Here is a 27415-nt window from a genome sequence, read left to right on the forward strand (position 1 = left end):
AAAAATTAAAAAAAAATAAAATAAAATAATGTTATTTTGTGTTTGCCTATCAAGGGCATAGTTTAGTGACAACTGATCCTAGACAAATATATAGCCAGAGAAAACCTTTGAAAATAAAGGATAAATATGTAGGCGTGGTACATATTTCTGTGGTTTGTAGGTAGTTAGAATTTAATTAATTCAGCTTATTTAACAAACTAATCAATTGGCCATCTATATAATGTGCTGATCATTAGGTTTGTAAAGGTAAGAAGACTTTGTCTTAATTAGTATCCTGATTTTTTTCCATTTCCAATTTGTTTACATAGGTAGAATCATTGAAGGCCAGAGTGTTTGTGATTTGTCCCAGATCACAGTAGTAGAGTTTCTAGTCTAGTATCAAGTTACTACCTCTGTATTTTACATAATCTTGTGATGAAACTTTTGGTGTAGCTTTCTTTAATATAATATCACATACTTAATTATTCAATTTGTGACTGGTTTTCCAGGTTGGTAACATAGGTTAGGAAACCAACAGTTAGTTGGTTTATTTATTTATTTATTTATTTATTTGTCAGAGAGAGAGCACAAGCAGGGGAAGCTGCAGGCAGAGGGAGAAGCAGGCTCCCCGCTGAGCAAGGAGCCTGATGTGGGACTTGATCCCAGGACCCCATGACCTGAGCCAAAGGCAGCTGCTTAACCAACTGAGCCACCCAGGTGTCCCTATTTATTTATTTATTTTTGAAAAGATATTATTTATTTGAGAGAGAGGGGGAGAGCACGAGCAGGGCGGGGGAGGGGAGAGGAGCAGAGGGAGAGGGAGAAACAGACCCTGCAGGGTGGGGAGCCCCAATGGGGGGGACGGGGCAGCTCCATCCCAGGACCCCGGGATCTTGATCTGGAGATCTTGATCTGAGCGGAAGGCTGAAGCTTAACTGACTGAGCCACCCAAGCACTCCAACAGTTTTATTTTTAAACTCACTTAAATATTTTTTTGGTAATTGTGGTAAAGATGTGCATATGTAAGAAAAATGGGATTATCATTCTGAAGGCTTCCCTGGATTAGTATTTTTACATCACACTTTGTTAAGATGTGCTCTGTATATATTTAGTTATACTTACTGGCAGCTATTGGGGAAGTTTTAAGATATTTTGGGATAAATGTTTAAGTCTTTGTACATTAGAAATTTTGTGTTAGGGCGCCTGGGTGGCTCGGTTAAGCGTCGGCCTTCACCTCAGGTCGTGATCCCAGGGTCCTGGCATCCAGTCCTGCATTGGGCTCCCTCCTCAGCAGGGAGCCTGCTTCTCCCCCTCCACGAAAATAAATAAAGTCTTTAAAAAATTTTTGTGTGTGTGTTAGAAAGTAGTGTTTGAATACAGAGTAAGTGTAAATTCAAAGATTTATGACAAGGTTATCTCACACATAAAGATTATTTTTAAGTTTGATATTTGTAAATCAGATACAGCCTGTATTTCTATAGTATGGAATACCTCTGACTTCATGTTTTAGAGCGTTTGGCTACATGTTAGTCTCTGTTAAAATACTGAATGGTTTGGGGCGCCTAGGTGGCTCAGTCGTTACGCATCTGCCTTCGGCTCTGATCATGATCCCGTGGGATCGAGCCCCACATCGGGCACCCTGCTCCACGGGAAGCCTGCTTCTCCTTCTCCCACTCCCCTTGCTTGTGTTCCCTCTCTTGCTGTGTCTTTCTGTCAAATAAATAAATAAAATCTTTAAAAAAAGTAAATAAAATACTGAATGGTTTAAAGGCTGTTTGCTCTTTATAAACACACATGAACTAGTCTGACCTTACCCAATTGACAAACTTTTTTTTTTTACTTTCTGAAAATTAATGATGTTTAATACCAGAAATACAGTTTTTTTTTTATTTTCTAAAAGATTTTATTTATTTATTTGACAGAAAGAGAGCACAAGCAGGGGGAGTGGCAGGGAGAGGGAGAAGCAGGCTCCCCACTGAGCAAGGAACCTGACCCTTGCTTAAGAAGAGAACTTATATAGGAAGAGTTAATTACCAGTTGGGTTTCATTTTATAGAGGGCTGCTGAACCAAGCCAGGCTATATGCCATTGCTGTTGAGAAAAAAAATTATCTTCAAGAGGAGCCTGCTTCTTCTCATAGAAGGAATGCCAGTCATTTTGACTGGGCTCTAACGAGACTGGATAATTCTGTCCGAAGAACTGGCCGCATCCCAAAGACTCTTCTACAAAAAGTCTTTGACACTACCTGTCACTCAGGTATTTGAAATTTTTCTGTATCAAAAGTTGAATGTCTTAATAAATATTTGTTTGGGGGCAAGCTCACTGTAGAACACATTATTTGATGTTTTTAGTTTTGTTATTTTTGTTGATCATCACGATTTTATGTTACGATTGTGATCTTTCCAACTCATCAGGGCAAAGTTTTGAGTAAAACATTTTCTTGTAGATGTTTATTTCAAAATCGGCAAATAAAAATGGGTCTTTTTGCTTTCCCCAGTTTATAAGAGAGTCACTTTCAGTGGTATATTGTCTTGGAAGTTATTGTTTTTCTTACTTTCCGTTGTATAGTGTCAGCTTTCTCTAAGATACTTACATATGATAGATTTCCAGAAAGACTGGTAATCGTTATTTCCCTTTCATTTTCACGTAGTTTTACAATCTATTTGAGTCACTTACTCTGATAATCCAGTAGAAGCTTATGGGCCCTCTTATCCACCCCCCCCCACAAGCCCACCTGCAAACATGCACATAATTTTGCATGTAGTTACAGAACATACACCAGCTTCCTAAAGTCCATCTGGATTTCATTCACATTAAGAAGCTGTGGGATCTAATGATGAGGGATATCAAAAGAAGTATTATAATTATGTGCATTTAAAGGCTATCGTATCATTTCCTCTTTCTGATTTATTCAGCTGTGTGACCATTACCATGGTTACATTTAGAACATTTTTATTACCTCAAAAAAAATCTCCAAACCCTTAGCCATTATCCCCCAACCCCTCATCCCTACCAGCCTTAGGCAACTGCTAGTGTACTTTCTGGCCTTGCAGATTTGCTTATTTTGGATACTTTATATAAATTTGAAATCATACAGTAAGTGGTTTATTTTTGGTTTTGTTTGGTTTGAAAGTCAGCTTTCAAAGACATGTAGATACATGGAAAAAGGGCGAAGGAAGTTACTGTTTTGTAATTGATTGTAAACCTAAATTTGGTATTCATGGGTTTTAGTTGTACTGCGTTGTACTATTTTCATAAGATATTAAGCTTAGCTTTTGAATTGCAGTAAGCACTGTTTATAAATTAAGTTCTGAGTATTTTTGTATGGTATAGAGTCTTGCAGATTACATAGATTCATAACCTTAGCTTCCTTAAGAAAACAAACTAATTTTAAAAACATAACTTTTAGTAACATAGTAAATGATACTTGTAGATTTGGGTAGGGTTTTTTCCAGCTTGTGGGTACTTTTAGTACTATCTTAGTGAGGGAGGAGATTTTTTAATATTTCCGGATTTTGGTTTACGTTTTGATACTTATCTGTATGATATTGCTACTGTGTTAAATGTTACCTGTTACTTTTTTCATAGGTAGCCCAGGTGGTAATCAAGCCTTGCTTCTCCTGCGCAGCTGTGGTTCTCTCTTGCCTGAACTGCAGGTCTCCGAGAGAACAGAATTTGCTCATAGGATATGGGACAAACTTCAGAAGTTGGGTATGATTGTTTAAAAATATGATGTGTATATGTAAAAGATGGAGATATTTTTTTCTTTTGGTAAATAATAATTTCTTTACATAAATGTTCTAATTCCATCTTATGGAAGAGCTACTTGGTAATATTTATTTGGTGAGTTATAGTGACATCTAGGGGCATTAAAGAAAAAAATAATTTACTAATGTAGCATTGTGTGTCAACTATACTCAAATGAAAAAAAGAAATAATTTTCGTAACAATTATTACTTTTTACGGTAAGTTAAAAAAGAACAAAATAAAAAGGCATTTGGTTTGTCAAAGTTAAGAATGCCCATACCATTTGACCAAGCAGTTCCATTTGTTAGAATATAAGATATACTCAAATGTACAAAAGGATATCCTTTATTGTAGCTTGTTTGTAACAGTAAGAAATTGGAACCAACTCCAATGTCTCTCACTAGGATTGGTTAAATAAATTATGGAGGGTTCATGAAATGGAATACTGTGCAACTGTTAAAAAAAAGTGAAGGCGTTCTTCTATACTAATGTGGCTGTTCTCCACAAAATTAAGGTGCAGAATGGTACATACAATATGCTACCATTTTGAAGAAAAATGTTTATATCTGTATATGCATACAATATTAAAATATTTCTGGAAGGATAATAAATACTACATACAATTTTTACTCTGTACCTTTTTATGCTTTTAGAATTTTGAACTGTGAACATAGTATCTCATCAGAAAATAACATAATTTAAAAGACCATTAGATAAGATTCAATGTTCAACCTGATTTTTTAAAAATCTTAACAAAGAGAGGCACCTGGGTGCCTCAGTCTGTTGAGTATCTGACTCTTGATCTCAGCTCAGGTCCTGATCCCAGGGTTGTGAGTTCAAGCCCCACACCGGGCTCTATGCTGTCCATGGAGCCTACTTAAAAAAAAAAGTCTTAACAAAGAACAGAAGGATGCTTCTTTAACATGTTAAAATTTAAAGCCAACAACTAATATGTGTAATGGCAATGAAATAAGATGAGAAGCAATACTAGAAATTACTGTTTTTTAGATGATGTGCTTATTTACCTGTAAAATCCCAGAAAATCAACTTACAATAAAGTAGTAGGAAATATTAAATGTTCAAGAATCTATAACCTTTCCTAGTTAGAAAGCAAAATGCATAAAGGACCTAAGTTTAGTCACAAATATGTAAAATGTCTAGGAATATCCTTCAAGAAACATGTCATGTTGCACCTCTATGGAAAAATCTATAAACAAAGCCTCACTTCAGTTTTGAATTCATCTAGAATTAATTTTGATGACAAGTTTATTTTTTAAAAATTTTTAAAAGAATGCATGAATATTCGACTTAAGAATGGGAAAGAGTTTTCTCAGTAAAAGAGCAGTGGAAAAGTTAAAGAATTGATTTCATAAAAAGAAATTTCTACATGTCAGTCATGTAATTTAAAAACATGTTGAATTGGGAGAAATATTTGCGAAATATATGTACTTTCCTTCGGCTTTAGAGCTGTAGCTAACCATTATTAGAGTTCAGTTTGAACTGATGATTTTTTAGAAGTTTTCAGACACTGTATGGTAACCATGTTGTGTAATCGCTTTGCAGATGCTGAATTGCACATGGTTCCCCTTACAGCCCTTTATAAGCTATTACAATGGTTAACAGATTGGGCACTCAGGGCAGACCATCTACATTCACATCTGTGGTCACTTGCAAAGCCATGTTGCCTTGGACAAGTGGAAGAGTCAGTTTTCCTCATCTATAAGATGGGGATAAGAGGAAGTATCTCAAAGCTGTTGGGAGGAGGAACTGGGACTCTAGACGCAGAGCACTTAGCACAGTTCCTGGAACATAGTAAGCACTCTACATGTCTACTAAGATAAATATGAATTTAATAGACTAGGTCTCTGCTGTCTAGAATCTCAAACTGACACCAGATCCTGACCACAGGCCTGTGGTGCTACAGGCAGTTAAGATATGAAATTTAATTCATGCAAATTTAGTAAAACATATTAGCACTAGATTGGTACGTGACCCTAATGTCATCAGTGGGTAGAGGAAGGCTGAATGGTAACCTTGATTGATGTGGCCTTAGGCAAGATGGACCCAGAAAGAAAACAAAGGGCTTTGGAATAGGGGTAAATTAACAGCAGACTAGTAATAGTGTTCAGCAACTGGAAATGGAGCCTTTGAAGAAACACTTTGAGTAAATGAGCAAAGTTGCTAGTACCACCCTAACTGTATAAAACAGCTAGTCACAGTCCATCTTAGTGTGTCTGTACTGTGGCAAGGACTGCCTTCTATCAAAAAATCTTTCAGTCACTTTAAATACAGAGGTATTGTCAACATTTTCCAACAAGAAGGGAATACTATGCTTTATAAGTAGGCGACCTCTTAACATCTGAATAAGCAGTTAACTTGTAACTGTACAGTAATTCAGTTAATTACGGTCTTAAATGCTTAGCTTGCTCTGTTCTGACAGGATTTCAATATAGATGGGTCTAAGTATGGGGTGAAATGCTGAAGTGATCATTTTATCCTTTTTGTTTGTTAAATTTAAGTACCCATATTTTAATTGTGATAAAGGATATGATTTTAGGTGCTTTTCTAAAAATTTGATTTAAATTTTATTTGTAGGTACTGTGTATGACGTAAGTCACTACAATGCTTTACTTAAAGTCTATCTTCAAAATGAACATAAATTTTCACCAACTGACTTCTTGGCAAAAATGGAGGAAGCAAACATTCAACCAAATCGAGTAGGTAGTTGCTGACGTAAATGTTCATTGGTTACATCATTGTTTTTTTAATCCCAGGAAAAAAATCGTATTTAAAAAATATTAACTGTCCATTTCATTGACAGGTGACATACCAGAGGTTGATTGCTGCTTATTGTAATGTGGGGGATATTGAAGGTGCCAGGTATGGAGCTCTATAAATGTATGTTTAAGCAAACACGTTGTAAGTCTCGTAAGCCTAGAATATTTTTTTTTCTTTTTTAAAGTTTCTTCTCAGTAAGGGACATTACTTCAGAAGTATTTTAATCTAGCAGATTTGGTAATATGACTTAGATAAAATGTAAAATTGTGTAAGAAGAGAAAGACAAGTGAATATTGCTATTTTAATTAAAAATTTGATTTATTGGAGCAGAGGTATAAAGTTGGGGCTTTAGTCTTTGTAAATTGATACTTCCTCAAGGAAATGTTCTTAGCCATTTAAATTGTATTCATTTATAAAACTGGCAATATTCTATCTTGCTGAGTCATATAAAATCAGTTGTGACATTTTCTTTTTTTGTGTAAAATTTATTGCTACTTTTGGATGGAGGTTTTAGGAAATAAAGGGATAAATTGAAATGTATAATTCATTTTTCATTAAATGGATTTTATTAAACTATGCTTTTTAAGGTTGATTAGTAGTATAGAAGAAATAATCAGGTTTTAAAAACTTAACCTGCTATTTTTACCAAGAGTAGTTCAAGATATATAATTTGATATAACAAATAGTTTCAGGGAGTGAGATTTTATGTATATATGTTGTAAAAAGTGGTTTTGATGTATATTTCCAAGAAGTATTTTCATTTCTCTTTTGTTGCAGCAAGATTCTTGGATTTATGAAAACCAAGGATCTGCCAGTCACGGAGGCAGTTTTCAGTGCCCTTGTTACGGGGCATGCAAGAGCTGGGTAATGTTCAACCTAAGGTTTTATTCTCAAGCAAGGTTGGAATTAGAGAAATTGTAGAAGATTCTTAACCCATGTTTATCTGTCCCCCTCAAAAATTCTGAGTGTGTGAGATAGAACATGCAACTTTTAAATAACTTAAATGTATCTGTTTCATACAACTTTGATTTGAAAATTCTGAACTTTAAAAATTGGGCCCGATCCAAAGTAACTGACTTTGTAAAAGTCTTTTAACTGCTCTCCTGATGCCCGTGGAAAACAATTTCAGTTTTGAAGATTAATTTCCTAAATGTTATTCTTCCCTAGAAAGGTAAATTTGAGTCAGAGCATACTTGATAGAAGAGGACATGTTAATTTAAGGTCTATGTGATTATTATGCAATTTGGGTGTTTTTTTTTGGAAAATTTACCTGTCATAATTTGAGATGTTTATTATTTTTGTTATTTCAGAGACCTATAACCATGTTAGTACATAGTTGCCCTTTTCTGATGTCCTTTGCTAATTGTTCTAAATGATTCATAAGAATTTTTAATTTTAATAAGAATAGGGTAATACATTTTAGGTTGAATGATAACATTATAGTGGGCATTGTTGTTGTAATCTATTCTCTTTTCTTTGAATAATTTCCAGAGATATAGAGAATGCAGAAAATATTCTCACAGTGATGAAAGATGCTGGAATTGAGCCTGGTCCAGACACATACTTAGCATTATTGAATGCGTATGCTGAAAAGGGTGACATTGACCGTGTTAAGCAGGTATGACTTATGTCATGTAAATAAAAATACTTTAAAATCATTTGTATAGGAAATAAAATCATTGGTGTAAGCTTATGTTCCATTTTGCATGTAGCAGAAAAGTGTAGTTTATATCTGTTTCAAAGGTATTTCTTGTAGGACCCTAGTATTGAAGGAGAATTTTTATAGTTTGGTACCTTGGTGTTGATATAACAGTTATTGCTGGAATATAATATTTTCTGTTTTATAAAAGAAGTCCTAAACCTTTAGATGGTGTATGTTCCTAATTTTTAAAATCCTGGTATTTTAATTTATTTGGCTTTAGTTAAAAAATACTGGTGTCTAACTTGTTCTTCTAATTTCTGGAACTGCCTACAGACTCTGGAGAAGGTGGAGAAGTCTGATCTTTACTTTATGGACCGTGATTTATTCCAAATTATTTTTAGTTTCAGTAAAGCTGGGTATTCTCAATATGTCCCAGAAATTTTGGAAAAAATTACATACGAAAGAAGATATATTCCAGGTAGTTTTTAAAAATTTATTTTCATGATTTTTCTAAAAATCTGAATTACTGTTCTCTAACAATAGGGGATTATGGTACATGAACATAGGACTCTTATAAAAGTCAGCTTAATAAACTAAACAGCTTGAGTTAACACATGGGAATGTTTTGATTTGGAAGTGTTTGACTATAGGCAGATAGATCCTTTTGGTATTTGCAGTTCATAAGTTTGTCTTTCATAGTGGTTGCAGTATAAAAATATTATTCAGTTTGGTAACAGAAAATGTCTTTGTTCTCTTCCCAGATGCAATGAACCTCATTTTACTTTTAGTCACCGAAAAATTGGAAGATACAGCATTCCAAATTTTATTAGCATGTCCTGTATCAAGGGAAGACAGTCTGAGTGACTTTGGCAGTTTCTTTTTGCGACACTGTGTGACTATGAATACGGTATTCTGTCTGTTTTTACTTTGTAGACAGTGTAATAGTAAAATAAGAGTCTGCAAAATGTAAGAACATATTATGAGATTAGACCAGTTATAAGCATTATGAAAACTTTGTTTCTGTGTGTAAGTTTATTGGGTAGAAAGAGGATGAGAGGTTCAAATTTTTCATCCCAGAAGTGGTAGAATGTTTGCAGAAGGTCAAATGGTAGGATCTTTGTGGATCCAGCTGATGTGGTGCCTTTTTTTCCTAGCCTGCAGAGAAGCTGAAAGACTACTGCAAGAAGTTAAAGGAGTCCCAGATGCACACATCTCCTTTGCAGTTCACACTTCAGAGCGCTTTACTAGCCAATAAAACCGGTACTATATTCTCATCATTAAAACTGACATAAATAAGTTTTGCTGAGGTAGCTGTGTAATATTTTATGGTATCTCTTTCAGATTTGGCAAAAGCTCTGATGAAGGCTCTGAAGGAAGAAGGTTTTCCTGTCAGAACTCATTATTTCTGGCCATTGCTAGCTGGACATCAGAAGAAGAAAGATGTTCAAGGTTAGGTTTTGCCCTTTACAGATTTGTAATGGTTCGGAGATCCAGAGTAAGTTTCTGTACACATCTAGTTGAATTCTTTGGGAAGGCAAACTTATTTCTGAGTAGTGGATCTTCTGAGAAAGTAGAATTGATTTAAATCATAGTTAAGAATCGGGTAAGCATTTTTAAAAACACAGTAGATTTCTTTCATCTTAATTTCATTTCTGACTGCATCTCTGATCTTGATATTCAAACTTGTGGGTGTAGTTTTAAGTAGTTCATTATTTTTAAGTTTTTAAGTTTTTCAAAAAACTCTTTAGTTCTTGATTTTGCATATACCATTTGAAATTAGTTTGTCTAGCCTTATTCCAGATGAAGTTATACATAATCAAGCCATTTTCTTTGTGGACCAGTCTCCTTAACTGAGCCGCGTTACAATAATAGGAAAGACAGCAAAACTTTTATTGTAAAATGAGTGCTCATGACCTGACAGCCTGCTGATTGAAGGACAGAAATGTTCAGTCTTTCAGGTTCTTAAGTACGTTTAAGCATTTAGCATACTTTTCCCTTGTACACATGGGATGCCTATAGGATATGAATAAGAATTGAACAAATATTAAATTTTAGAGTACAGTATCTAATTCTTTGGTTTGCATTATTGGTAATTCAGAAAGAGTAGTCTCAGAAAAAGATGCTTTTAACAGAAGTACTTCCCCCTTGGGGAAACAAAAAATGGTCTTTTTCATTTTATCTCGCAGTATAATGTGCTTTAGAATGAGATGCAGAGTTGTTAGTATGACATTGGGTGACAAACAAAATGCACAAACAACTAAAAAAAGTGCTTTTAGCAGACTTTCATATTGCAATTTTATTTTAAATATATAGTCTTCTGGTCTAAAGGAAATAGTGAAACAAGTATTCCCTAATTGTTTCTGGCTATAAAAGTCTCAAAATCCTTTTTAGAAAAATCTTTGTGAAAACAGTATGCTAGTTGATTAACTCTTTGCATATCCTCCAGTTCTGAAAGCTCCAAGAAGTAACCTTTAACCCAGTATTTTTGAATGAGAGAAAGTTTACATCATTCCATGAAAATCTTTGGGCATATTAGTATTGTCCATCTTTACACAGATAAAATACTTTTGAAAATACCCACTGTTGAAGTATTTGTCTGTTCATCAGGAAAATTTGCTTTCTTCAACCTTACTACTGTATCTAGACTTGAACTGGTTACCACATTTTTAGCAACTTAGTAAACGTAAAAGAATTCAGGTAATTTCTTTCGATAGTTGTAGCTGAAACTAGTAGAAAAGTGGGCTTTATCTTGAATTCATCCTTTCTTGGGATCTTATAGTTTAGATTTCAGAGGTGCCTGTTGAAAGCTCACTTTATATTAATGAAACAAATGAGAGCGGCAGAGAGATTTGGTGACCAGCCTTAGGTTCCACACCTGCCTGTCAGTTGTGCTGGGATTAGAACTGAGGATTTCTGTTCTTTTAAACACTCTTTTTAAATACCATAGCACTTCCACATAAACATTTTTAAGTGTTACGATATATTTTATAAAAAGTCTTAACTATTAAAGTTTGATGCCAGTTTTTGCATTAAGGACATTTTAAAAAGTGCTATCAAGTTTTTTAAGCTTTTATCTGGAAAAATTAAAACCTGAGAAAGGTAACTCGAGAGTACAAGATAGTGTTAGTTGTGTTGCAGTTTTTTAAAAAACTGAGTTTCTCCTTTGCAAGAGGCCCAGAAATATAGTAAAGTGTATATTCTACAATTTTCCTTCATGTAACAACAAAATGGCTCTACATATTCTGTGTGGTTTCTTTAGGGTAAGGTAAGAAGGTCACATTTTTATTAGTGCAGTGAACTTGTTCTTCATCCAGAAAAAGTCCTATATAAACTGGTAGAAAGAACAAAAGAAAATAATGGCTGTAGTGATGGAGCGTGTAGAGGAGTGTTTCTCGTAAGAACTAGATAAAACCCTTCAGGAAATCAGAGACAGGTATTTAGAGGTCAGATCAAACTGAACCAGGAGTTTTCAACAACACTGTAATCATATCATACTGAGTTTTAGAATTGTTCTGGCTGCCAGTTCACCCATCACCAACCCCTAAGAAAGATTCTCGGAGCGACTTGGGGCGCCTGGGTGGCTCAGATGGTTGGGTGTCTGCCTTCGGCTCAGGTCATGATCCCAGAGTCCTGGGATCGAGCCCCACATCGGGCTCCCTGTTTCTGGGGAGCCTGCTTCTCCCTCTGCCTCTCTCTCTGTCTCTCATGAATAAATAAATAAAATCTTTAAGAAAAAAAAAAAAAAAAAGAAAGATTCTCGGAGCGACTTCCGCCTGGCTTATCTTACTGGTATTTTTCTCTGTGGCACAAATGGAAAAGTCACCACTTAGAATTTTAGCAGATAGGCCTGAATGAGAGGAAATAACCCAGAATGATTGAGAATCTACATCCCTGGGTATATGTGGAAAACACAAAAATCAGAGTATGAAAGGGGTAAAATATAGAAGGAAGGACCAATATGAAAGCTTAAATACCAGTTGAGTAAAGGGGTTGAATAGAGAATACTTTTCAAAAACTAAGAAATGGCTTCTAATAGAGTGAGTGCCCTGGGTAGAGTCTAAAATCATGTGGAGTAAACAGTTATAGTTGGTAAAAATTGTTCAGGCAAACCATTTATCTTTCCCAAAAGTTTGAATTATTTCAATTCTTATAAAACTTTTTAAATGGAGACTTTCCTCTAGATTCATAAACTTTGTCATGACTGTATCTGAAATATTTTTATTAGATTGCTTAGTTTAGGTTTTCTAAATTCACAGAGGTTTGGGATCCATGTTTATATCTAAGTTAATATGTGATTATTTTAGTCTTTTTTATTTTAAAAAGAAACATGAATTATATTTTTTAGGAGGAGGTAAGTAGGTATGTGAGATCAATCACATTTTTTCTCCTTACTGATAAATGTTTCTGTCCTCCCATCATTCAGTCAATTATTGAAGTAAATATTTTTGTATTCTCCCTCAGAATGCCTGAGGGAGTGACTGAACTTACTGGATCAGAAGGTGTGGACCCAGGTTTTCCCAAACCAGCTTTAGCTTCGGTTAGAAAAATACATAAGTTAAAAATGCTGGCAACACAGGTCATCTAAACAAGCAGAATGAACACCTCCCCTTAATACACATTATTGGAGAAATAATGAATTAAGAGAATAACATGTATTTGAAGCATAAATATTGGGGTGGAGTGTTTTGTACAGAAATAAGACTCTTCTATTTATAATCAATTTGTTGGCCTATTTTCAGACATTAGAAAATCAGCTATATAGTTACCTGATTTTATGTTACATATATTCTCTATCATCTAAGGAAATTTAAAAAAATTATTAGGGTATTTTAAGACAGCTAAGATATTAAATCATTATTGTCACTGTTAACATTTATTTAGTATTTTTAGGGTTTCACACATTTTTTCCTTTAAATGACGACTCTGAGAGCTAAGTAGAGAGATTTATTGCCATCATTCTTTATATAATGGACAAAAAGCTGCTAAAAATCAGTTTTTGGTGGCAGAATAAGGACTTGATCCCTGGAAAAAGCATAGGTTTTTGCATATTTGTGGTGTTATAAGCACCTGCCAGCAACTATGAGACTTGGTTTCTTATTCAAGATATGCCTTTGATCTTGGAGCACTCACTTTAACACTTTTTTTTTAAGATTTTTTTATTTATTCATTTGACAGAGAGAGGGAGAGAGAGAGCACAAGCAGGGGGAGCAGCAGAGGGAAAGGGAGAAGCAGGCTCCTCGCTGAGCAGGGAGCCAGATCCTAGAGCCCTGGGATCATGACCTGAGCTGAAGGCAGACGCTTAACGACTGAGCCACCCAGGCATTCCTTACTTTAACACTTTTGTTAAAATAAAGATTATTTGACTCCTAAGACCTTCCTGGCTTTATTTATTACAAAGAGAAGTATATCACCCCAGTAGACTGAGTTGAAAGCCTTGTTAATATTGTTGACCCCTGAGCAACACAGGTTTGAACTGTGCAGGTCCCCTTATACACAGATTTTTTTTTTTTTTTTATAAATACAGTACTGTAAACGTATTTTCTCTTATGATTTTCATAATATTTTTTTCTCTAGCTTATTTTAAGACATAGGACATACAAAATATGTGTTAATCGACTGTTATTGGTAAGGCTTCTGGTTAACAGTAGGCTATTAGTTAAGTTTTTAGGGAGTCAGAAGTGATACGCAGATTTTTGATTGCGCCAGAGCTGGCGCCCCTAACCTCTGCTTGTTCAAGAGTCAGCTGTTGATACTGATCAGAACTAAGGTGGTACTAGTATTCTTTTTGTTCAGTATGTTCTGTTTTTCCTCTTGTCCTCAACCTTCCTCTAGGCCTAGATCACAAGAATTTCTTCCATGCCTGTGGGTAATATTTATAGTTCTTGGTACTTTGTTTCTATCCATTCACTAGGCCTAGACTCTTACAGGTCAGAAAAGTGTTCCATTCATTGAGTGCCTTGACACATACTGACTTGCTTAATCTAACATGGATGGCAGTTAGGGAGGATTAAGCCAAGTGTTACTTGATAAAGTGTCTAGAAGGCACAGTTCCTGCCATATTGCTGTTTCAAATGTGTAAGCTCAGAAATTATGGCTCAGAAAGGTGAAGTTACTTTTTCAGATTTACACTGCCATTAAGTGCCAGAACAGGGTTGAAAGCTAGGTCTCATTAAACTTTGAGCTTTTTTTTTTTTTTTTTTTTGTCATTTCACCAGAGAGTCTTCCAGAAACATAGCTATTTACTTTAAACCATGGTCATGAAAGCAGTCGTTATGATGAGGAAGGACATTGAGGACATTAGATTAACACAACTCTATTGCTAGTCATTGAAAAGCAACTAGCCATATGCCCTCCTCTCAAATACTTAGTAATCTTTGCGTATAAAGAAGAGCACAGTGTGATTTGCCATTTTTTATGATAGTTACCCATGTTATTACTAGTAATTCCTAGTGAATTGTTAGAAGAATACTTCTACTGAATTTGGCTTTCAAGTATTGTGATGCTTGTGTGCTCTGTGGACTAACTCTATATGCATGTTCTCCCTAAATTTGTCACTAAGCATGTGCTCTGTCTTTTAAGATTTTTTTTTTCCGTATTAGTATCTTTAAAAATACATTTAAACATCTAAGGTTTTGAAGATCCATTAGGTGATTTTAAATATAATAAACTGTTTAACCTGAATAATAATTTGAATTTTCTCTTAAAGAAATGTGCAGATATTCATAATGTAGTCACACTTGCCTGTGTATTTCTGTACTTAGTGGGAATTTACAATCAAGTATTTGTACTAGAGCTCATTACGTAACAAATTTATAGAAATGTAATTTTTCTGTGGAGGATATGATAGGGTAAAAACAGGGACTTCTAGACGGAGTATTTTGTTTTGTTTTGTTTTTGTTTTTAAGATTTTATTTGAGTCGCCACTCATCCCTTCCCTCTGCAGTGTTTATTGGGTCCAGTTTTCTTTTTTTTTTTTTTAAGATTTTATTTATTTATTTGACAGAGACACAGCAAGAGAGGGAACACATGCAGGGGGAGTGGGAGAGGGAGAAGCAGGCTTCCTGCCGAGCAGGGAACCTGATGTGGGGCTCAATCCCAGAACCCTGGGATTATGACCTGAGCCGAAGGCACACGCTCAATGCCTGAGCCACCCAGGCACCCCTGGGTCCAGTTTTCTTGTGTTGATCTGTCACTGCTCTGTAATAGCAGTGATGTTTTATGATCTCTGTTCATTTGGGTGCCAGAAGCATTAGGCATTTTGCTTAATTATTTTAGACTTTCTTAGAGTTGTCATTTCTAAAATATTTCCTTAACACTTGCTACTGAATTAATAGATGAAGAAAGGAGGGATTTTTTTTCATTTATCATCTTATTTCCCATTTCTGTTGCTTTTTTGCTTTCTCTTTTTAGACAAACAAAATGAGTAGTTTTTCGTACATTATGATTGAGAAAGTAAATGAACTGAACTTTCTGATCTTTTGTAATGTATTCCAAGTACTTCATATGTGTGCTTCTAAATTTAATCTTACAGGTATCGTCGAAGTTCTCAAAGCAATGCATGAAATGGGAGTAAGTCCTGATCAGGAGACATATGTAAATTACGTGTTTCCATCCTTTGATAGTGCGAGGTCAGTTCGTGCTGTTTTGCAGGTGAGTACAAGCAGGTGTGGTTTTAATTTCATAATTAAAGAGATTTCTTTCCTCCCTAATTGTTTAGTGGTAACCAAAAAAAAAAAAAGTTGTTAAGCTGAGTACTAAAAATGGTCATTGTCTGTATACAATTTTCTAAAGCTTTGTAAAAATACTGGTTAGTGTAAAGTCTATAGTGGTTAAACTTAAAAAGGTAAAGCAGCACTTTTCTTGTGTGTTGAAAGACAATAGGCCAATATCAGGAAAAATGTAAATAAAACAATGGATGTTCCTTAGTCCCACTTTACAGTGCAACTGCGGTTTTCAATTTTTGATCTTTACTTTTCACTTGTATATGAATTTTCATAATACACTTTTAGTATACTTACTACTATTTTTTTTTTTAAATAATCTTTTGTTTGACTCCAAGGCATTATTTTCCTACCCAGCATTTCCTGTTCCCATTAGAATAGGCAAGGCATTTATGGAAGGGGCACAGGAAGAAATTGACTTGGAGAATGCATTGGACCAGTTGCACTTTCCACTTTCAGAACAAAGTGCTATACAATTAGGAACAACATGGCAGAGCACCAAACACTTTTAATAAGAAATACTTTGTTCAGAAGATCTGTTTCCTAGGTGGTTATTCACATAATGCCTAGATTTTTCTAGTATTTTTAGAGTGTTCTTTTCTTTCATTGAAATAATTACATAATTAAATCCTCCTAAAGGCAGAGTTTATGTCTTGAGTGTCTTTATTTCTCTTCCCTGAGTACTTAAGAGTATTTTGAGCCTGTGCTATACATATTTTACTGTTAAAAATTATTTTAAAAAGTAATTTTTCCCACATATTCTTACTTCCCCAAAACCTACTTTTTTCACTTGGCACATTCTATTACAGTATGTAATTCCACCTATTACTTTTTATGGTTGCATGCTGTTTTATTGTATGGATATACCATAATTTATTTTTAGTTATTGCTTATTATTGATTGGGTGGTTTTAAATATTGTGCTATTATACAGTGCTTCAGTAAATGTGTTGGAACTGAATTTTGGCTCACTTAAGTTATTAAACAAGTGATGATGTTGGGACACGTGATTAAACCTTTGGAGTTAAATGAAATTAAATTTGATCTTTACCTCATTGTATGTCCCAAAGTATCATTTTATTTTATTTTTATTTTATTTATTTATTGGACAGAGAGAGACAGTGAGAGAGGGAACACAAGCAGGGAGGAGCTGGAGAGGGGGAAGCAGGCTTCCCGCTGAGCAGGGAGCCAGATGTGGGATCATGACCTGAGCGGAAGGCCGATGCTTAACGGCTGAGACACCCAGGGGCCCCGCAAAGTATCATTTTAGATCAGTGCATTGAATTTTTGTTTTGTTGTTAATGAGAGATTTGTTCTAGTGCCTTCAATAGTAAACTTCCTAGAAGATAGGCGTTCTAAGGGTAACAGATTATCTGAATTTGAAGATAAACATTTAATTTGGAATGATGGAACTCCATCTCATAGCTTTTGCGAAAGTTTAGCTATTCAGTTTACATATTGTTCTAGAAAATGAGTTTTTTTTTTTTTAAGAATGGTGATATAAAGAAATGGGAAAATGGGAAATCTGAATGGCATATCACAATTATTTTAGCTGAGGTATATTATCATTGAAATATGCTTTATCCCTAGGAAAATGGATGTCTACCTGAAAGTAATGTATTTTCACAAGCTGAATTGAGAAGTGAAGCAGTTAATGGGAACTTAGCCTATATTTTATCATTTTGTAAGTATGAAACAGTAGTAGTAAACTTGACAGGTATTGATTTCAGTTACTACTGAGGGCATACAGGGTAGTTTATGCCCTCGATACCTACCTCAGGGAAGGTCAAGGTAACTTTACGTGTTTTTTATATGTTTTGCTTAATTCAGACTGAAAAGACTGTTTATGAGTTGAACTTGTGGATAATTTGGAAGTAATTTTAAACTTAAAAGGACCATGGTGGTAGATTAGGACCCAGAAGACTTGAGTTCTGTTTATAATTAAGCTGCTGATTATGGGACCTGGAACAGGTGTTTTTGTTTCAATTTCATGAAATGGGGATAGTTACTTACCTACCTTGTGGGAGTCATTGTAAAAAAAAAAATCACTGGAGATAGTGTTTCTCAAAGTGTTTTCTAAACTAATGCCTATTATAGCCATTGTTACATGAAGCCCATCTCCTAGTCCTCATGAACCAAAACATAGCAGATATTTACTAAACATTTATAAATGCTATGATGCTTTATAGGACTCATCACATGTCAATAAAATTACCTACATTGATAAATGAAGAAAAGTAGAGAGAGGTTTATTGATTTGGTCAAAGTTAGTGATTGAGCCAGAACCAAGATCTTTTAATTTTAACCTTATTGTTTCACCCTACTACAATTTACTAAATAAGACATTTCTTAAAGTCTTCATTTTTGAACATACCTATGACATTACTTGACTGTTTTTATAATCTCGTGAAAAAGATGCCATTTAAAAACAAAACACACAAACATCAGTTTCTAGACCCCTAAAATGTTAGAAGTTAAGCTCGGATTAATGTGCACTCAAATTGTGTAGGTGGAAGCATTGTAAAAACCCTATTATTGGTAGTTAAAATGGTTCATCTTAATATTGTAAGGGAAAGGCGAAGTGTTCAGGATAAAAAATGATGACTGTTAGAGGTTGTAGTTACTTGAGTTAAAGGTTGGGTAGTAATACCAGCTGCTCTCTGAGGGTATTGATTTTGCCTTCCACTCAGAGTAACATACAGATTTGCCTTACTGACAGGATGAAAACAGAGGAGCATTAGCAGCGGAATCAGGGTACCCAAGGTGCATACGTGAGAGCTGCTTTTTCCTTATGATACCATCCATCCCACTTCGTTGTCAAACCTCGATTTTTCAGACTTGTTTGTTGCTAAGGAAACTAGATGCTTTTGTCAGCAGCCTTCATCTTGCTGAGATGTTTCTGGTCACCTTTTTAATGAATAAAAACTTGACAGTATTCTGTAAAATACTAATTTGAATAGTATAAAAATAACTTTTTAAGAGGTTGTTTATTAAATTTGAGAAAGAAAAATTCCAGGAACTTTAAGAATAAAGAGTACTTCAGGCCACTCCTGTCCGTGCCCTCCCTTCCTGCTTTGATTTACAGGTCTTTGAAGAGCAGTTAGTTCTATAATTGCTGGTATTCACTGTAGGCAGCTCCTAGGTAGGCACTCTTGGTTACTGCATCACAAGGAATGGCAGGTGGTAGAAAAGAGTTCTGGCTTATCTTGATCCAGTTTGTGCAGTAGTAGGAAACATTTTGCCACTTCTGTTTGTAGGCATGGAAAATTAATTTGATTAAGCAGTTTAAAGGTTGCTGAAAGACATGTAGTTATTGTCTACTTTAAAATTCCATGAGTGACTGAATGCTGATTGTTTAAAAAATGGTTTTTAGATTTGCAAGTGCTGCATAAAACCCTGAGAAACTTACATCTCTGTTCAAGAATATAACACTTGATCTAAAACAATTCTTGTGTGTGGGAGTTAAGTTTTTATTCATATTTAGGAGAGATGAGCAAATACTCCTAAAATCTTCTGTGACTTTTCCCATGAGCTGTTTGTTGTTGTTAAGTTACCCAGGTGTCTTGATCTTTTCTAAACTGTATTAATTCTGTTTTCAGAATTTTACGTGTACTATGAGCTCCTCTCTAATTCTGTCCATGTTGGATCGTTTAGTAACATGACATGTGAAAAGATTAAATCAGTTACTTACAACATGGCACCATTTTAATACAATGACAGGGAAAAATAAATTCAGGAGATGCCTACTTTGGTTTTCACCCTTGCTAGTTACGGTAAAGGTTACGTGGAGAATCAGGCCTATGTGTTAAGGCAAATCAGGTTTACAGTGTCAGCATTGAAACATACAGTGTTGTAGATTGTTAAATGACAGAATGAATAGTAGAGCAAACAAATACTTAGAAAAGTGAAAGATGACCATAAATCAATTACACAACAGAGGTAAAGACTTACTGTGACTTTAGGTTGTCACTCTTAACATGAATGAAGTCATTGATCATAGTGGAAAATGGAATGACAGAGTGAAAGGTTCAGCAGAATCCACTGCTACTTTGAGAAAAGAATTTTTCTCCTTTAAAGGACAGAAGTCCTATAGTTACAGTTCTTTTTCTTCGTAGTGCCACATTGTCTAGTAACATACGGTTTTGGTATGTGTACCAGGCCGACTCTCAGTGTGCTGGGGGGTGATTAGTTATTACCCTTTATACCAAAGAATATTTATAAATTCATTAGTTGTATATATTCATGAAAATGAAGTAAAAATGTTTTAAAAGGATAGCTTATATTGCAGATATATATTACTGCATTATTTAATTAATTTTGTATGAGAACATTTCCATTTTAAAAATAAAGTTTCCAAAATGAAAATTAAAAGGTACGTGTTTCCAAAGAAGTTACTAAGTTTTTTGGGTTTGGTCTGGGTTTTAATGATGATCACTTTCTTTTGCAGTGGAATCAAATACACAGCCTTTGTCATTCGCTTCTTTGAGAGGCAGTCTAAGTCTAGGCTTTAGGAGGTAAGATGATTACCTTATAATGTTCTTTGCCTGATGTTTCCTGTTTTTGTGACCTGCTATATAAGGAAAGCTATAGATATTCTTATCTTCCAAATCTTCCAATATGCCAGTTTCCTAAAATAACTTTATCTGAGTTACTCGTCCTACCAAGTAGTTGACTTGAGTGTAGGCAATCTTTTATATCATCTTCTCCAAGAAATACACACAAATTTGGTAAAAGTTGTGTTTCAGAGAAGAAAGCACTGTTTGAAAATGGTTGGTTGGAGTTACAAAGTTGTACACGTGTTAGGTGTTTTGAGTATTTAATTTCAAGGTGACTTTAGTCAGTGTAATACTGCTGTCTTCCTCTGTGTGCTCAAGGGATGTTAGTGACCTTTTTCCTTCTCAATTTTGTTACCTTTTTTTTAAGATTGATTATTTATTTATTTATTTATTTGCAATAGAGGAAGAGAGAGAGCTCGTGCCCATGCATGAGTGGGGGACGAGGGGAGGGGCAGAGGAAGAGGGAGAAATATGCTCTCCACTGAGCAGGGAGCCCAATGCAGGGCTCAATCCCAGGACCCTGGGATTATGACCTGAGCTGAAGGCAGATGCTTAACCGACTGCGCCACGCAGGCGCCCCTCAGTTTTGTTGTTTTGAAGATATTCAAACATAATGACTTGAAAGAATTGTAAAGGAAACACCGTACATACCTTTATGTAGATTCACCATTTTTGATATTTTGCCATATTTGCTTTCTCACTTTTTCTCTAATATATACACACACAAGCACATACGTATATACACTTTTTTCTTTTTTGCTGAACCACTTGAAGTTGTTGACATCATGGTACTGGATCCTTCAGCTTCTCTCTCGTAAGAATAAGGTCATCATCTATATAATCACAATACCAGTATCACTCCTAAAATATTAGTAATATTGTAGTATCACCTAATATACATAATGTTTAGATTGTCTTCTAAAAATCTCTTTTATAGCTGTTTTACCTTTTGATTGAGGATTCAATAAGTACTCATGTTGCATGTGATTGCTGTCTCTTTATTAATCCAGAACCATTCCCCTACCTTTTTTTTATCTTTATGACATGAAGTTGTTTGAAGAGTCCAGGCTGCTTTCTCTGTAGATTTGTATTCATCTATTTTTTTTTCTCATAACAGATTCAGGTTGAATATTTTTAGCAAGAATACTTGATAGGTGATGGCATTTCCTACTGCAGCAAGAGATATAATGGTGGTACCATCAGCAAAATTTGATCATTTGGTTATGCTGGTGGCCAACATGTCTCTTAGAAAGAGATTTCCCTTTGGGATTAGTAAAAAGTCTGTGGGATGATACTTTGCAACAGTGGGTCTGTCCTGTTCAGTGGTTTTAGCAGCCATTGGTAATCTTGTTGAATTGGGTGTTTACAGTGGTAGCTACAAAAAGACGTTTCTACTTTTATCATTCTTTTTGTAATAATGTTAATGACTTCTGATACTAAAAATCTCAGTAGTTTTTAGCCTGTTCATTGGTGGGAGCACTAGGGTCTTCTGTAGACATCTCCAGAACCTCCATGGCAGGCAAGGAGGGGTAGAATAGGTCGGCGGGATTCTGTGTTACTGCCCTTTCTTTAGCCAGTTCAGTTCCACTCTTTTCAGAGATAGTTTTGGTTAGGTTAAAAAACAAACAGACCAAGGACTGTGCCTTTAAAAAGAAAGTTTGAAAACACAGAATACATAATCAGGTGGATAAAAATGCTAGTAGAGCCAGATTTTTAAGAAAGAACCCATAAAAATAATTAAGAATCTATAATATATTATGAAGTGAAGCATAGTAACATTGTCATTTGATTGTCCTTGAAAAATGTCTTAGAAAGGTTTTTCGTATAACCTTCCAGGTCATGTGTATTTCCTTCTTTAACTTGACTAACCTTATGTTATACTTTTTTAGTTCATTTGAATGCCAGTTGTCATATTTCAGATGTCCTAGACTTTTTTTAAATTAATATATAATGTATTATTTGTTTCAGGGGTAGAGGTTTGTGATTCATCAGTCTTCTATAATACCCAATGCTCATTACAACACATACCCTCCCCAGTGTCCGTCACCCAGTTACCCATCCCTCCACCCGCCCTCCAGCAACCCTCAGTTTGTTTCCTATGATTAAGAGTCTTATGGTTTGTCTCCTAGACTTCTTAAACAAGGTACTTAGACTATAAAGTTGATTCAGTGTGATGGGAAAAAAACAAGTTGTACATTCCGATATATACCTAGATCAGTCGTTGAGCTTGTAGTGCCTTAATTATGCAGAGCTGCTTGCCCCTCCAGTAAATGCATCCGCTTGCTGCGTTGTCTGATTCTGCTTTTTAATTTTGTGTCATCATCTTTGCTTGTAAGAATTTTTGCTCTCACTCTTGACAACTTTCAGTATATTTGCTGTAAGTAACCTACACACACTTAAATAATTCGCTGTTTTTGATTTATTGTGTGCTAGGAAATTAGGCAACCTAGGTTGTGGTAATTTGGGAAAATAAATGGTTTAAATAAAGGCATGTGTATCTTTTTGTTATTATTTTGTAACAGATTTTGTGGCAGCTGTTTGGATGATTAGAACATAAGCTCTCTTTGTTTGGTTCATTGCACTATCTTCAGTGCTAGATTAATACCTGGCACATGATTGGTACTACTGTTGAATTAATTACAGAGGCCTTATTTTCTGCCTCTGTGTTTAGGCATTCCCTTTAATTCAGCAAGTATTTATTGTGGAGTTTGGAGATGCTGGTTGGGATCAGACTGAAATATGGTAAACAACATAAAGGGACTTGGCCTTTATTTTAAAGAAAGTAGACTAATTTGTGCAGTGTGGAGGCTTGGTGGAGGCAGGAGTATATTTAGAATGTATTTTAATCTCAGATATGCTATTTCTCATTTCTGGAAATTCAGTTTGGATTTTTTAAAATATATCTTCAATATCTCCTTAACATGCTTAGCTTTTTTCTTCCTTCTTGACTAAATGAGATATTATTGAAAAATGTTTTGATGTCTTTGTCTATTAATTCTGTCATTTGTGTCATTTCTGGGTCTGTTGGTTAATTTTTTTCCCTCATTGTACATCGTGTATTTTTGCTTCTTGGTAATTTCTGATTGGATGCCAGATGTGGAATTTATTCTACTGAAGGTGGATATTTTTTTATTCCTTTAAATATTTTTTTATATTTTATTTTTTTAAAGATTTTATTTATTTGACAGAGAGATGCATAGTGAGAGGGGAATGCAAGCAGGGGGAGTGGGAGAGGGAGAAGCAGGCTTCCCGCCAAGCAGGGAGCCCGATGTGGGGCCAGATCCCAGAACCCCGGGATCATGACTCAAGCCAAAGGCAGACGCTTAACGACTGAGCCACCCAGGCGCCCCTATTCCTTTAAATATTTTTGAGCTTTGTTCTGATGTCATGAGTGAAGTTTCTTGGAACAGTTTTCTTAGTGCTTGCTTTTTTGCTGTATTAGGCAGGATTAGAGCAGCCTTAAGTTTAGGATTATTCCCACTAAATTAATTCAGCCCCACTATTAAGGCAGTATCCTTCTGAGTATTTTGCCTGCTAGCCCCTCCCCCCCTTTTTAATATATTTTTTTTATTTTTAAGTAATCTCTACACCCATGGTGGGGCTTGAACCCACAACCCTTGAGATCAAGTCACATGCTTCACCGACTGAGCCAGCCAGGCATGCCTACCCCATATCTTTTTGAGATCATTGGGAATGTGAGCTATTCCCATACCTGTGTGGGTTTTGTCTTTTTCAGTCTTTGGAAAGGTCTAAGGTAGTTCTCTAGGCTTCCCTCACTCACATGTGATTGTAAGTACTCAGCTGAAGGCTGAGCTGTAGGTCTCCAGAGCTCTCTGTCAGGGTCTCTCCTTTCTGGTATTCTGCTCTTTGACAAGTTGTAACTAATCCCTTCTGTGAAAATATTTTAAATCTGTAGGTTCTGAAACTATATTATGTTGGTGAGTTTTTCTTATTATAGATATAGAAAAGTTTCAGGCTGTGGTAATTTGATGTTATTCATAAGAATATGTGCATATTTTGAAGCATTTGTGACTAGAGGTGATTTCTTTTTCTCTCCCACCCCATAAACTATTAAAAACTCAGGACATAATCAGTGTTGTTGCAAGCCAGTATCTTAGCACTATAACGTAGCCTTCTGTTCTTTTATTTGATGCCGAATCAAATAGTATGTATATTTTAAAATCCTAGGGCGCCTGGGTGGCTCAGTCATTAAGTGACTGCCTTTGGCTCAGGTCATGATCCTGGAGTCCCAGGATCGAGTCCCACATCGGGCTCCCTGCTCAGCGGGGAGTCTGCTTCTCCCTCTGACCCTCTTCCCCTCTCATGCTCTCTCTATCTCTCTCTCATTCTCTCTCTCAGATAAAGAAATAAAATCTTAAAAAAATAAAATAAAATCCTTTTGCAAGGGGGCACCTGGGTGGCACAATCAGTTAATAGTCCAACTTTTGGTTTCAGCTCGGGTTGGGATCTTAGGGTCGTGAGAACAAGCCCCGTGTTGGGCTCTGCGCACAGTGTAGTCTGCTTGAGTTTCTCTCTCTCCTCTGCACTCCCATTCTCTCTATCAAATAAATCTTTTTAAAAAATGCCTTTGCAGGACATTTAATACAACTACTCAGTCACCTGTTGTGTGGTTTTCCAGAGTCCCGTTGTACTCTAGCAACTTTAGAATTGGCTGAATGAGTACAAGAAAACTGAGCACTAATTGGCATTCCCAGTAGAGTCCAAATTAACTGTCTGCAAGTCCTGTAAGGATTAACACATAAGAGATTCACTTAGTTACTCCTTACCTAAAGTAATTATTCGGAATCATCCATAATGTAAGAAGTGATCGAGCATTGAATGAGGTATCATAGTCACCTTAGCTAATCCTAAGGGAAACTTGGATATTTCAGTATTGGCATAGTTTTCTACTCTCAATATAAACTGCCTCCTAAGTGGTAGGTCCGGGGCCCATGAGGCGGTAGTTCCCAGCATGTGTTCTGGAACCTGTTGGCCCAGATTAATTTTTTATGCTCTCCCACAATATTTTTGAAATATTAATACTATTTTTCGTCATGTCTTTAGAGAGTAGTGTTTGAGTGGTGAGCTAGTATTTCTGTAAGTTGATAAACTCAAGACATGGTCATTAATTACCAATTAAGTATATGCCTTCCTAAAGCTTTCCAATTTATAAATTGTTAACGTATGTAGCAAAGTCATCTGTAGAATACTATTCAAATTCAATACTGCTTAGTTAGGGTGAGATTGTTTAAGATTATTAGGGAATTTTTGCTTCTAAACTCTATTTATTTATTTATTTATAAAAGGTTTTTATTATTTGACAGAGAGAGAGTACAAGCAGGGGGAGTAACAGAGGGAGAGGGAGAAGGCGGCTCTCCACTGAGCAGGGAGCCCAACGCAGGACTCAATCCCAGGACCCTGGGATCGTGACCTGGGCCAAAGGCAGGCACCTAATGACTGAGCCACTCAGGCACCCCGCTTCTACTAAACTTTTTTAAAAAATAAGGCTATTTTTAAGAACATTTTAAAAGGGCATTTTAGATATGACTGATAAAGTTCATAAATTCTTATGTCAGATCCAAAGTAGGATGATATTAAGTATGAATAAGACTTTCCAACAATAGTGCTAGCTGAACAAAGTTAAGTAAGAAAGAGGGCAGTATACATATTATATATCATTGAAAACACCACCAGAAATACTGAGTCACTTCTGAGAGACAAAATGTCACTGAAACTAGGTCAGAACTTGACTGGGAATATAACATATAAAAAAGGTAAATGCTTCAGAATTGACATGCAAACATTTAAGTCTTTTTTGTCACTGAAGAGTCCTGGGATTGACGGAGGGATTCTCTGACCTGATGGCAATAGTCTGAACCTGGCAAGTGGGACTTTATGCCTTTGAAGTGGTACTGCTTTTCCTATGTTGGAAAAAAACCCAAATCAGATTTCTGATACTAGCCCTATTGAATTCACCAAGTTAAATGCCAGATGGCACAGTCCTCTTTTCAATCAGCCAGTGAGGCTTACTCATGACATTTTTATAGGAGGAGGGAAAGTACTTAAGGAAGTACAATTTGAGTGCTCAGAAACATTAACTCTTATTTGTGTGTGCTGAGAACTGGGACCACAAAATAATAGGGGAATCAAGGATGAATGGGAAGCTTCTTGTCGCCAAGTTGTTCATAGTTGGAGACCAGAAAGTAAGAAAGTAACTGCAAAGGGGTCTTGATATTTATGCACGTGTGGAAGAAGGTACTATCTCCTCTGCCAAGGTTAAGGGAGGGATGGGTCAGGGCAGGATGTGAAGAGAAGGCGCTGAGCTGATTATCAAAGGATGAGTAAGAATTTGTCCAAGGTGAAGGAAGGGCATTCTAGGCAAAGGCCAATTTTGAGGCTAACAGAACAGTGCATCCGGGGACCTGAAGGTAGATTGATGTGATGATAGCCCAAGAAACTATGAAGTAGTGGCAAGAAATAAAGCCAAAATGGTAGCCTGGGGCCCTTCATGAATGATCTCATTCCAAGTCATGAGGTTTGGACTTTGAGTCATGGCTTTGAGCCATTGAAAGATTTAGGTAATGAAGGTAAAAGACTGATAGTAAATATTCAAAGAGGGGAGAAAAGGATGCAGGTAAGGGGTGGATGATCAGTTTATGGGATCTTTTGAGGTGCTTGTGGGATTTCAGGTGAAGATACTTTACTTAGCCTATTTGTTTTTATTAAGTAATCTTTATGCTCATCATGGGGCTCGAGCTCACAACCCTGAGATCAAGAGTCACGTGCTCTACCGACTGAGCCAGCCAGGCTCAGTCCCTACTTAGCCTTTCTTTCTTTTTTTTTTTTTTTCTTAGGATTTTATTTATTTATTTGACAGAGAGAGACATGGTGAGAGAGGGAACACAAGCAGGGGGAGTGGGAGAGGGAGAAGCAGGCTTCCCGCCGAGCAGGGAGCCTAATGAGGGGCTCGATCCCAGGACCCTGAGATCATGAC

The 27415-nt window shown here is 35.8% G+C and overlaps 1 protein-coding gene across 2 annotated transcripts in view; it reads left to right on the forward strand.

Moving 5' to 3' along the window:
- The window catches only part of LRPPRC (leucine rich pentatricopeptide repeat containing), a 105061-nt gene that overhangs the window by 11925 nt on the left and 65721 nt on the right, over nucleotides 1-27415 (forward strand). For both annotated transcript variants that reach the window (XM_025868917.2, XM_073897778.1), the window contains exons 2-14: nucleotides 2035-2234; nucleotides 3567-3689; nucleotides 6321-6442; nucleotides 6547-6605; nucleotides 7281-7367; nucleotides 7995-8121; nucleotides 8479-8623; nucleotides 8907-9052; nucleotides 9300-9405; nucleotides 9487-9594; nucleotides 15677-15795; nucleotides 17456-17549; nucleotides 20313-20379. In XM_025868917.2, the coding sequence (XP_025724702.1) occupies nucleotides 2035-2234; nucleotides 3567-3689; nucleotides 6321-6442; nucleotides 6547-6605; nucleotides 7281-7367; nucleotides 7995-8121; nucleotides 8479-8623; nucleotides 8907-9052; nucleotides 9300-9405; nucleotides 9487-9594; nucleotides 15677-15795; nucleotides 17456-17549; nucleotides 20313-20379 (1503 nt within the window). The remainder of the gene's footprint in view (nucleotides 1-2034; nucleotides 2235-3566; nucleotides 3690-6320; nucleotides 6443-6546; nucleotides 6606-7280; nucleotides 7368-7994; nucleotides 8122-8478; nucleotides 8624-8906; nucleotides 9053-9299; nucleotides 9406-9486; nucleotides 9595-15676; nucleotides 15796-17455; nucleotides 17550-20312; nucleotides 20380-27415) is intronic.

The sequence above is a fragment of the Callorhinus ursinus genome, unplaced genomic scaffold (assembly GCF_003265705.2).
Source record: "Callorhinus ursinus isolate GAN/ISIS: 27379988/994484 unplaced genomic scaffold, GSC_fseal_2.0 scaffold10, whole genome shotgun sequence".
NCBI classification, from domain to species: Eukaryota; Metazoa; Chordata; class Mammalia; order Carnivora; family Otariidae; genus Callorhinus; species Callorhinus ursinus.